We start from the raw sequence: 11926 nt of genomic DNA, 5'->3' as shown, positions 1-11926 counted from the left end.
CAGTGCCAACTTACTAGATGTTGTCACCGACGCTTACCTAATCTCACACTTTATAGTCTAGCCACAAAAAGGCGGTGTCAGCTGGCAGACTACGCCAAGACTTGATCGATATGCAACCTTTGGGGCATACAGCTTCATGAACGGCCACTTATGCCGCACACTCCTTAGTCGCAACTTACAATACCTTGACCCAGCTTCTAGAGAAACTATGGCTTGGAGCAACTAAATGCTTGCGATTTCGACTAGACTTTTAACGTCAACCTCCGATTCCACGACTTCTCCTCTTGGACACCAGCCTTTCACAAGCGGCCGAACAAGACTATTGTTCTACATTCCCATTGCGGCCTTTAATTTATATTATTGAATGAGACGTGTCATATTTTTACTTGGATGAGTGGGTGAGAATTACAGGGGAAGAATGGCCTTTGCGATGGATGATGATGATAGAGGTATACCGCGCCTGGTCGCGCCCCAGAGAGCTTTAACACTGACCTCTTGTAGCGTCCGGAGCCAGCTCGGATAACGACCAAGATGAATTGATGGAGGATATTGGGTCGCCTCCGATTGACGACATGGAGGGAGATGTAGATGGCGACGGAGATGCGCTAGGCGATCAGGAAGACGAGGACGATGACGACGATAATGATGATGATGATCAAGAAGAGACGCAAGACCAACGCCCAGAATCACCAAAGTTACTGCAATCTCAGCCGGAACAAGCCAGCCTTCCCAATACAGACGAGAGCTCAGACGACCTACCCAATGGACAATTATATACAAACGGGGCAACAGACCCAACTTCACATGTGCAGTCAAATGAAATCCCGGCCACTGGTTCTCCGACGCAGACATCGATACCGCCGTTACCAACACTACGCCCGTCTATCCGCCCCGAAGCGCTCACAGCATCTCTCTATGACATTGTCCCAACAATGGCAGCCCCACAAGCCACCTCGATAAACGCGATTACAGCCACTCCAGATATGCGGTATTGGTTTAGTGGAGGGTCTGACTGCTACGTTCGGAAATATGATGGGGCTGCCACTGTCAATGGGAAGACGCTTTTGACAGTCGCACAGCGCCACCCGTTTGTCGACACAGTGACAAAGGCCGGCGTACTCATGAGTTATTGGGAGAACGAAGAGCCTATCTCGAAACCAGGCGACGAACCAGCATTGTCACCGGTATACTCGCTGGCCGTGCAATCAGAAGCTCTCTGGCTACTATCAGGCCTCGAATCGGGGTGTATTAATCTACAGTCTGTACGGCATGACGAGGGAAAGAGAATAGCATTCCTCCAGAAGCACACGTCTGCGGTATCGGTGCTAAGTCTTTCGTCGGACGAGAAATCTGTTCTATCGGGAAGTTGGGATAAGAATATCTTGGACTGGGACCTGAATACAGGTCAAGCCAGGCGAGCTTTTACCGGGAGCGGCGGTCAAATTTCAGCAATCGAAATCCGCCCTGCATCCAGTCTGCCAGTTCCCGAAGAATCTGGCGAGCCTGTTGCATTCAGTTCAACATTCTCTAGCAATAATGCTGATAAGCCCACTACAAACGGTTTCATACCAAATGGCGTGGTTACAAATGGAGCTACCACTGCCATTGATGGCCAAGGGGACGCGGCTGGTTCGCCGGTTGAGACGAACTCACTCTTTGGCGATACGGATTCATTATTTGGTGATGGTGACGGAGGTGGTGCGCCGTCGGGGGGAAACTTCGCAGCAGACGACGATGATGAGTTTAGCAAGGCCATTGGGGGTATTGACCAGCAGGATCAACATGATCAGCTTGACAGTCAAGCTGATACGGCGATGGAAGACGCGACAATACCGGGAGCTGGAGACCAAAGCTCAGTGCCACCACCCCCAGCTGAGGTCGAATCGGAGTCATTTGCTATAGAACCGCTAAAAGAAGAGCAACCTGCCAGCCCTCGCCAACTTACAAACGGTTTGCCACATGCGGAAGAACTAGTCGAAGCTGCGGGCAACTCTGAAGCCGTGCCATCGACCCAGGACGCTGTTGCCACATCGGACTCAACGTTCCTGGCTGCTGCCATCGACGGTACTTTACGGGTTTGGGACCGACGAATGCCAAACCCAGTTGCGAAGATCCCGAACAGACAAGGTGTGCCACCATGGTGCATGGCTGCATGCTGGAGTCCAGATGGGAATTATATATATGCAGGAAGGAGAAACGGGACAGTGGAAGAGTTTAGCTTACACAAGGGCCTGAAAGGCCCGGAAAGGACATTTAAGTTTCCCGCTGGTAGTGGAGCTGTTAGCGCTGTTAGAGCGATGCCTAACGGAAGGCATCTGATATGGTTTGTCTCCTCCACTGTCCAAATCAGATTGGTCTTTGTTGCTAATTGATTGTAGCGCGTCTCATGATATTTTGAGATTGTACGACTTAAAGCAAACAGAAGCGGTCAAGCATTCTACAGTTCCGTTCCTAATTGTTCCTGGGCCCCCAAGGGCAGGTGTTATTAGTGCGCTGCACATAGACCCTACATGTAGGTATATGCTGTCTACTGCTGGAAACAGAGGGTGGGAAGGGAGTTCTACGGAGGTATTAATAGGCTACGAAATCGGCGTTGTCCCTTGATCTTCTGACGGCGGTACTGTTTGGTTGTCAACAGGCCCTAAACTCTTCTGAGAGAGATCGTAGACATTTGGGGCATTACCGCGCAGGAGTTATTCGAAAAAGTGGGCATGATGGAGTAGGGGTATGCATTTGCGGCATTTTAAGCGGCCATCGTACGGTCTAATAGCCAAATGGCCATTCTAGGAGGCTGCTGATGGTATTTAGAGTGCTCCAGTTGTCCCTAGGAACGTCTGAGGATCTGGATTGCTCCTTATTTTTAGCCTTGGCCCCAGTCATGTTCGTGCTACTGGATAGGTTAAAGATATCTGAAATAGAAGCACAATTGGGAGGAGAGTAATTAGTCAGTGGCGTATAAGTAGGATACCCAGAACGCCATAGTACGTTCTTATATTGCCTAATGTTCATGAGAGCCTCCCTATTTAATCTAGATTATCACTTTATTCGAGATAAACGTACTAGGTTCTTTGCAATGTCTATAAGTATACTTGTGCTGCCTAAAGCCCGAAGAGGGGCTGCTGATGGCAACAGTTGTTACGGTGACTGTAGTTAAAACAAAGACTTTCAGTTACTAAAAGCTATTGTTGTCACATTAGTTACTTAAGAACATCGATGGGGAGAGAAATACTATTAACTTGAATTACTAGTATTGATCCTCAACTATAGACAGTTCCCCGTGCAAACTTTTGGGAGGCATGAGTACTTGGCTATCTATTTCTTGATGAGAAGCCCCTTGTCACCGAGGCCCGCCACCCCGCTCCCCTCCCCACTACCCCAACATGCACCCCGCGTTTTGATGCCGCGGCCCCATGTCACATGTCTACATTATATAATGAACCCCCCTTTCATTTTGATATTCTAAGGTGGCACATTTACTATTCTTAGTTCTAACCTTGCAATATATTATTATTCGCTGCTCAAATTCAAACGATTGGCTATGTCGTCCGCAAACGAGTCTTTGGAGACATTTCCAACCCTGCCGCCTTTTCCCACGGACATCCCCACAGCACCACTCCTCCGACTCTCTCTTTCCGAATTAGGGAAGTCGGAAGCTCAGTCGGCTTCTCTCTTCACAGCCTCTAAAGACCTTGGATTCTTCTATTTGGATCTAAGAGGCGACCAGCTTGGCGATACTCTCCTCGAGGAATCAGGTCGCCTCTTTGAAGTCTCTAAATCACTGTTCGATGAAGGGCCTGAGGAGCTAGAGAGGTTCGACTATAGCGAACAGGGGAGCTATTACGGATATAAAGGGTTGGGGAAGAAGGTGGTGGATGCGAAGGGTACAAAGGATAGAAATGAGTTCTATAATGTTAGTTCTGCTTGCCCAGAGGCCTTGACTGTGATGACGATGAAGGTGGACTATATAGCCGCTAACAAGCAATACAGGCAGGAAAAGACGACTTCTTAGATCAGTCCCCCGCGCCTTTCGCGCACCCAGCAACGCTTATGAAAAACAAGCCCCTACTCACCTCATATACGGCTCACGCGCATGAGCTCCTCACCAGAATCCTCGGCCACTTAAATACTCACCTCGCCGTCCCCGCCTCCACGCTCCCACGTCTCCATGACTCCTCCCTAACCTCTGGCGACCACATCCGATTTATCCGTGCCCCTCCTCAGCCACCCTCAGACCTCGCAACCGCCCTTGGCGCACACACAGACTTCGGGTCGCTGACTCTCCTCTTTAACCGCGTCGGGGGGCTGCAAGTTCTCCTTCCCACCACCAACACATGGGCCTACGTGCGTCCGCTCCCTGGTCACGCTATTGTGAATCTCGGCGATGCGCTAGTTAAGTTGTCAGGCGGCTTGTTACGGAGCAATATTCATCGTGTCGTAGCGCCTCCAGGGGAGCAGTCTACGAGCACAAGATACAGCCTTGTTTATTTTATGAGGCCCGGAGATGACGTGCCGATGAAGAGATTGGAAGGAGGCGTAGTGCCGCCGCTGGCCGAGGGAGAGATAGACGAAGATGTTACTAGTAAGGAGTGGATTAGTGATAAAGCGATGGCGGGGAGAGTTGGAGTCGCGATGGAAGAGGAGAAATATAAGAAGAGGATTACGAATAGAGCGGAGCTTGGGCTTGAAGTCGGGGAGGGGTCGGCTTAGATCGGCTGCAGGGGCCCGTCCCGACTAAACACTTTATAAGAAATATATTTCCATATAGTCGCGAACTCAGGGTCCAAGCAGACACGGAAAGTTTCCAGAAACTGGCCACAGTAGGTTTATTGACAGTTACGAGTCACAACATTTCTACCAAACCAAACCCATAGAATAAGTCTCCATTATCAAGAAATGAAGGGCCATTAATGAGCAGTGAGGAGTTACAAGTTGACTCATGATGATCTAATCACTGAGATTAATATGCCTGCGGAGTTATTGCTTGTTGGTGATTTGTCGCGAGTATTTGTGGACAGCGCCGCTCTCCATCACTAACATGAAAACAAACCACTTCGGCTGGACATTCTACATTTAGTATAGCGTCTGTGGGCAACCTACCCCGCAAGTCTCCGACCTCCTGATAAAGATTTGGCTTCGATAAGGAAGCAACCGTTAGTGGGGGTCAAGAGGGGAAAGCGTAGGGAATGAAGAGTCACAAAGGATCATGAATGATCAATCACGCAGATGAGTCGAAGTTTCGCCTGCAGGATTATTGTGTGATAATTTACCTTATATACTCCTCGTCCCCAAATCTCAACTGATTCGTCTCTGTATCTTAACTGTCCAACCAAAGCAATAGTCACTGCCCCTAACCTACATACTCCATTCGCCATCCCTCACTCAAATGGCGCCGAAGCACGACCTTCAATACCCCAAGGGGGCTCAAAACACCTTGAACAGGTACAGTGATCGAGGTCAGCCATTTACATCCTCAGCCCATCTCCCTGTCCCTGAATACCATTCTGAACGAGAATAGGAAGCTACGACCTCGAAAAGGTCCACAAAATCGTCAACAGCACTCCTGTTCTCCATGTTTCCTTCCAGCCTGATCCCTCCGACCCATTTCCGGCTATCCTCCCTATGATAGGCCAGATGGGGTCGTTTGAGCGCCCATCCTCTTCGATCTCCGACCCCCTCGATTGCTATCTTCACGGCTATATCTCCTCGCGCGTCATGAACGTCTCTCGCGCTGCCATCGCCTCTGGCAAGCCCGGTCTCCCCGTCTGCATCGCTGCTTCAAAGGTCGACGGGCTCGTCCTCTCCCTCACACCCAACAGCCACTCATATAACTATCGCTCAGCTGTGCTCTTTGGGTACGCGACGCCGGTCACTGATACCGAAGAAAAGGAATGGGCCATGGAGATGATTACAAACAGCGTTGTTCCACAACGTTATGATAATACACGCATCCCACCAATTCCGGCTGAGATGCAAAGCACACAGATTCTACGTGTGACGATTGATTCGGCTAGCAGCAAGGTCAGGGACTGGATTCCATCTGACTCTGCAGAGGATATGGCCAACAAGGAGGTCGTGGATAAAGTCTGGGTCGGTGTTGTTCCAGTGTATGAAACCTATGGAGAGCCGATCCCCAGTCCGCTCAATAAAGTTGAGAAAGTTCCCGAGTATATAGAGGAGTTCCTGAAGGAATCTAATGAGGAGGGTTTGGCGTATGCCACAGCAGCTGGGAAAAGGCCTCTCCCAGTAAAAGCTAAAACTAATCACGACGAGTGAGCTCCAGGTAGTCTTCAGGGGCAGGTATTTGAAGTAGAATCTGAGAGGTAGTAATATAACTTTGTGGAACTAAATATATCATACCCAACGATCTATGCTCAATAAAAACGAAATTTCGTACGATAAATAAGACGCTATACCAACCTTTCAACAATCTTGATTCTATTAATTCTATTCCAATTCCCTTGGCGTGCTTGAGGTTCTGAGCACCCCATAACACGTGACTCATACGTGAATCGCTGGGTAAACTTCACGACTCCATTTTTGAAACTTCTATCATACACATATTATACACAAAACATATAGATTACCACCGATGCCACGATGACCAAATTATTGCCAGGCCAGGTTAAAAGGGTGGCTATTATCGGGGCCGGCCCTTCTGGTCTCGCTGCTGCCAAGTTAATCTCTCGTCCCCTCAAATGTTGCCCTACTAACTTGGCATAGATATCTCACTGCTGAGAAATCTATCTCCCAAGTTACCATTTACGAGCAACGGGCAACCCCTGGCGGTGTTTGGAATGCTACCCCATCCCTCACCTCGCCGTCCTATTCCATACCGCAGACTACTCCCGACACCACTCCGGCGGTGCCGCTGAAGGGAGACGCAAAGGACGGCCAGGAAGGATCCTGGGATTTCCAAAGCGCTGTATACGATTACCTCGAAGCTAATATCCCAAAGCCGCTTATGAATTATACGGATCTCAAATTTCAGGATGAGTCGCCACTCTTTCCTGCACATGGGACCGTGAATAGGTACTTAGACGCGTATGCGGATGACATACGGGGCCAGATTCGATTTGGGACTCAGGTCCTTGACATCCAACGCCATCGCCATAAGGAAAAAGCAGGCGAAGAAGTGACTACGTGGCACGTAAAGAGCAAAATTATCGACACAGACAACGAAGAGACCGCTATCTATGACTCGGTTGTGGTGGCAAACGGACATTACGATTGTGCCTTCATTCCCAATATTAAGGGCGTCGAAGATTGGCATCGCTCTTACCCTAGTTCGGTTATCCACTCGAAAAACTATAAGCGGCCCGAGAACTATGAGGGAAGGAAAGTCGTCGTCGTTGGCGCGGGAGTCTCAGGCATCGATATCGCAAACCAAATAGCACCGCATGCACAATGCCCCCTATTGCTCTCTAGGCGCGCGGCGAAAGGATCTTCCTCTCCTCTACCACCCGAGAAGACGTCCATCGAAGATGTATCAGAGATCGAAGAATTCATTGCCGATAATCGCTCTATTCGCTTCGTTGACGGAAGAATAGAGACTGGCGTGGACGATGTGATATTTTGCACTGGGTATCTGTACTCATACCCGTTTCTTCAAAACCTGGAGCCGGCGGTTGTTACAACCGGCTATCGGACGGAGAACCTATATTTGCACATATTTTACCACCCAGAACCCACGCTGTCATTCCTATGCCTACCTATACGCATCGTTCCATTCATTATAGCGGAGGTGCAAAGTGCCCTTGTGGCACGCTTTTTGGCTGGACGGTTTGCGCTTCCTTCTTTATCTGGGCGGGCAGATTGGGAGGACCGACTCATTCAGGAGAAGGGTTCAGGGAAGGCATTTCACTTCATGGGATTTCCAGAGGATGCTCATTACATCGATGAGTTGGTTAGCATGATAGAAAAGGCGGATGGAGAAGACGAGGGATTGGGGAAGAAGGCGCAGAGATGGGACAGGAAGTCTCTTTGGATTCGAGAAAGCTCCGGAAAGATAGTGGCGGCTGTTAGAGGGTTAGATCCTGAAGCCAGAGATAAGATTAAAACCTTGGAAGACGCGGGTTTCTGTTATGAAGGAGATACTAAGTAGGAAAAACACGTAGATATTTGAGATCCTGTGGATAGCAGCACCATTTACAGCAACTGCGGTTCAAGTAAGTGTGCCTAATCACTCGATGTCACAATCACAATTCACAGCAACTACAGTTGATGTAGGAGCGCTTAATCACTCGAGACAACAGTAAATGAGTTAGTAACCTAGAAATCAAACCGATGAGATAAATCCTATGACTTCGAATTGCTAGAATAAATCTTGGGAGATATCCACAGTCTCTCATCGGACTCTTATGCGCATGAGTACTTTCCGCATGTCACACGAATAACCCATGTCATACCTAAAATTACCCCACAAAAATAGACAGCACAACTTCGCTGCTCGGCTCCGGACAATGTAAACATCTTTCAAGTCCAATCTATCATATGCAAGTTGTTCATATTTCTGTCGTATGGAACCTAGGAATAGAGAAGTAGACACTGTAGCCAATGATATGGCCTCGACGTCGTCATCCATTGGTAGCAGCATACATCCCACAGAACCGACAAGCTTGCAATTCGTCACATTCACGAGTTTTGACCAGACTACAACCGCGGAAACAAAAAGGAGAGTTCGTAGCCATGCCCAGCGCCGAGTTCAGGACAGGAGGCGGCAGGAGAAGAAGAATGGGATTGCTAAAGATATCTCGTCGCTTTCAAACGCAGATACACTGGGAAGCCTCAACGTAGGCCTATGCCGCTTAGGCTCTGGTCGTTCAGATCCATTCACATTGTATCCTATCGAGATGAACTTACGAGCCCATGAGTTATTTGATCACTGTATGTAATAATCCTATAGGACCTAATTAGAACTACGCTGACCGGCAATAGTGCACGGCGACACGTGTCCCATGTTTAAAACATTGAACAACATTGGATTTTTCAAGACGGTCCTTGATGAAGCTGCATTTCGTCAGCTTCTTTGCACATCATCAGCGCATATGACGAGATTACGAGATGAGACTGAAAATCCAGAAGCTATTGTCCTATCTACCCAAGCTATCCAATCAGTCAATAGTAGAATCACCGATCCGATGTTGGCCATAAGCGATGGAGTTCTAGTTACAATTCTTGCATTTGCATGCCATGCTGTAGGTGACCGACATCATGGACTCTATAGTAGGCTAACTATACTTAGGTAATGTTTAATGATATCAAAGGCATATCAACGCACTTTAAGGGCATGGAGGCAATAATACAGCAAAGAGGAGGCTTGCAATTTATAAAGTCCAATCCGGTGCTATGTACAGTAATATTCTGGTATGCCCTCTTCCTAAATTCTCGTTCGTTACTAACAATATAGGGTCGATGTTAATGCCGCATTCTTGCAGGATCAAGTCCCACGATTTCCTATTCCATACGATATACTACCCCAAGCATACGCTGGCGAGGTTACTTCCCTTTCTGGATCCAGACTGCTACAAGCTTGTGCCACGAATGGAATGATATCTGCCATCCACGACCTCCTTGTCCTAAATCAATATATGGTGAACAAGGCAGAGGAAAACGATCTATGGGACAATGCTGTCTTTGCAGGACTATACATAGTTCCACTTCTAAGTAAACTGCTGACGATTCGACACAATGCCTTTGACGCTGCTCTTGCCACCGAAGAAGCCTGCAGGATCGGCGCCCTCTTATACCTCTCTGGCATTCGGCGTAGGTTTGGTATAACGCTTACATCTGACATACATGTCCAAAATCTCAAACACGCGATATCGGAAGACAAATCAAGTAACCCAGATCCGATTCGCCCATGGCTTCTCATAATCGGCGGAGCCCAATCTGTCCAACTAGAAGATCGAGAATGGTTTGTCTCTGAAACGGCAAATCTACTTTTGCGTCTCCAATACAATACTTGGGATGAGTTAATGGCGGCTGTGCGAGGTGTGCTATGGGTAGAAGGAATTCTCGAGACTGAGTGCGACCAGTTCCACGCGGACGTCACTAGTGAGGTGTGGAACAAATATGGATTCCTATTTTCATAAACACTAGCAACTTATTTCCATATTCAGGCTTTCCCAACCACTACGACCATCTTTCCCCCGGCATGGTTTTCATCCATCACTTTATGGGCCTCTGCAATCTCCTCAAACCGAAACACCCTCACTGGCCTTGCTTTGTATCGTCCTTCCGCCACCTCATTTGCAATTTTCTGCAATGGCACATCTGAAAGCGGGAACCCAGGTTCTCCAAAGACGAAGCTTCCAAAGAAGCTGAAATGCACACCGCTCGGCATCTGGAGCAGGGGATTAAAGTCTGGTATTGGAGCCAGACCCCCTAGAAAGCCAGCTAAGCAGAGATGGCCACCTCGTTTTAAAGTCGCCAAAGAGTCGAGCAGCACGCTATTTCCCACGAGCTCCAACACAGCATCGATGCTCTTCGTCTCGGGCAATCTCTTCGACAGTTCGGGGCCTTCCAGTTCGACACGCTTCACGCCTAGTCCTAGTAGCATTGGGGCTCGATCTAGGTTTCTAGTTGTGGCGATGACTTTCGCTCCAGCATTCACGGCCAGATTGATTGCAGCCTGGCCGAAGGAGGATGTTCCACCACGCACAAGTAGGGTCTGGCCACGCGAGAGCTCCAGATTTCGAAATATACATGTCCAGGCAGTTGCGTATGTTTCAGGAATTGCTGCAAGGTCTTCCCAGCTCAACGAACTGTCGATAGACGCAACGTTCCCAACCCGCACACGGGTGTACTCGGCGTAGCTTCCTGGGATAGTCCGGCCCATTCCTCCCATTATCGCAGCTACTTTCGTACCAATGGCGAATTCTCCACCTGGGCATGAATGGACAACTCCGACGCATTCGATACCGCTTACTTCTGCTGTTTCGTTCCATTCCCCCTTTCGCATGAACACCTCGGCATGATTCAAACCGAATGCTCGGATTTCGATAACGACATGGCCTGGTAGCGGTTCGGGAATGGGGAATTCTTTGAAGATGTATGTGGAAGGCTTTCCTGGGTCGGATAGGGTAATCGACTTCATTGTGAGAGAGGTGCCCAGGGTCTGCGTGGTTTGGGTAGGTAGCGCTAAAAATAAGTTGGTGATAAGCAACGCTGAATTGATGGTAACTGTAAATGCGATATCTGTTTACATTTTTGTAGACGAGGTGATGTTTATGTGGGTGACTGTGATTGAATGTTACTTCCATGGGGCTTACAAATGATAATTGATGACGCCGTCATTTTAAAACCTGAGGTGGTGAGAGCACATGGTACCGAGTTGGATCCATGGGCATTCAAGATGCACATTTTCTAAATACGGTTACTCCCATCGTGAAGTAATGCCACAGTAACTTGCATGATTATGGAATCTTTTAGTTACCAATAGAACGCAGACTTTGATTCGGTATCTGTTGTCTTGTGCCCTTGTCACAGTGACTGTCAGGGCATTTCTGCGATACAGAGGTTCGGGATTCTTCCACATCATCTTGCACCTTTCAATAATGTAAAACCATACCAATACTTTAATATACGTAGCTATGTATGACAGTGCATACTCCCTTGCTATATCAAAGACGATTCTTAGTATCAGAGCTGTTGTCATCAAATCGGTGATCCACCACAGACCCTGTGGATCATCCTAGCGCCCCACTTTTCCTGACCCGACCCTTGTCGCCTTATACACGACAGGGAAGCACATTATATATGTTCCGGCCCAACCGTCAGATCGGCCAGCTCGCGAGCTGGCCGGCCCAACCGCGAAGTGGCGGTGTAGAATTGTATCGTAGAAATTGAAATCCTACCTCCTACCTCCTACAACTATAGTATAGTATAGTAATTATGGCTACTATTACTTCAATTACTCCATTTCCAT

The 11926-nt window shown here is 48.4% G+C and overlaps 6 protein-coding genes across 6 annotated transcripts; 5 read left to right on the top strand and 1 right to left on the bottom strand.

The window, feature by feature from the left end:
* Window positions 1-158: 158 nt before the first annotated feature.
* SPT8 (transcription factor, putative member of histone acetyltransferase SAGA complex) lies at window positions 159-3057 on the top strand. Its single transcript, XM_018277978.2, has 3 exons — window positions 159-449; window positions 502-2323; window positions 2379-3057. The coding sequence occupies exons 1-3, from the start codon at window positions 419-421 to the stop codon at window positions 2602-2604; spliced, it is 2079 nt and encodes a 692-aa protein (XP_018126688.1). The 5' UTR covers window positions 159-418; the 3' UTR covers window positions 2605-3057.
* A 448-nt stretch (window positions 3058-3505) lies between these two features.
* Window positions 3506-4878, top strand: VE01_08556 (uncharacterized protein). The gene is made up of 2 exons (XM_018277977.2): window positions 3506-3910; window positions 3988-4878. Exons 1-2 carry the CDS (start codon window positions 3539-3541, stop codon window positions 4705-4707), a joined length of 1092 nt encoding a protein of 363 aa, XP_018126691.1. The 5' UTR covers window positions 3506-3538; the 3' UTR covers window positions 4708-4878.
* A 284-nt stretch (window positions 4879-5162) lies between these two features.
* Window positions 5163-6371, top strand: VE01_08555 (uncharacterized protein). Its single transcript, XM_018277976.2, has 2 exons — window positions 5163-5453; window positions 5516-6371. The coding sequence occupies exons 1-2, from the start codon at window positions 5384-5386 to the stop codon at window positions 6271-6273; spliced, it is 828 nt and encodes a 275-aa protein (XP_018126704.1). The 5' UTR covers window positions 5163-5383; the 3' UTR covers window positions 6274-6371.
* A 183-nt stretch (window positions 6372-6554) lies between these two features.
* VE01_08554 (uncharacterized protein) lies at window positions 6555-8288 on the top strand. The gene is made up of 3 exons (XM_018277975.2): window positions 6555-6674; window positions 6721-8165; window positions 8218-8288. The coding sequence occupies exons 1-2, from the start codon at window positions 6598-6600 to the stop codon at window positions 8099-8101; spliced, it is 1458 nt and encodes a 485-aa protein (XP_018126705.1). The 5' UTR covers window positions 6555-6597; the 3' UTR covers window positions 8102-8165; window positions 8218-8288.
* Window positions 8289-8480: 192 nt separating this feature from the next.
* On the top strand, window positions 8481-11177 carry VE01_08553 (uncharacterized protein). The gene is made up of 4 exons (XM_018277974.2): window positions 8481-8883; window positions 8935-9194; window positions 9242-9363; window positions 9407-11177. The coding sequence occupies exons 1-4, from the start codon at window positions 8517-8519 to the stop codon at window positions 10089-10091; spliced, it is 1434 nt and encodes a 477-aa protein (XP_018126686.2). The 5' UTR covers window positions 8481-8516; the 3' UTR covers window positions 10092-11177.
* Window positions 10115-11449, bottom strand: VE01_08552 (uncharacterized protein; the record flags this gene model as incomplete). Its single annotated transcript, XM_018277973.2, has 2 exons — window positions 11435-11449; window positions 10115-11364 (listed from the first exon to the last, which is right to left on the bottom strand). The coding sequence occupies exon 2, from the start codon at window positions 11093-11095 to the stop codon at window positions 10115-10117; it is 981 nt and encodes a 326-aa protein (XP_018126687.1). The 5' UTR covers window positions 11096-11364; window positions 11435-11449.
* Window positions 11450-11926: the final 477 nt, after the last annotated feature.

This window comes from Pseudogymnoascus verrucosus, assembly GCF_001662655.1.
Source record: "Pseudogymnoascus verrucosus strain UAMH 10579 unplaced genomic scaffold scaffold_54, whole genome shotgun sequence".
Taxonomy (NCBI): domain Eukaryota; kingdom Fungi; phylum Ascomycota; class Leotiomycetes; order Thelebolales; family Thelebolaceae; genus Pseudogymnoascus; species Pseudogymnoascus verrucosus.
This window is presented reverse-complemented; position numbering and strand designations above follow the sequence as displayed.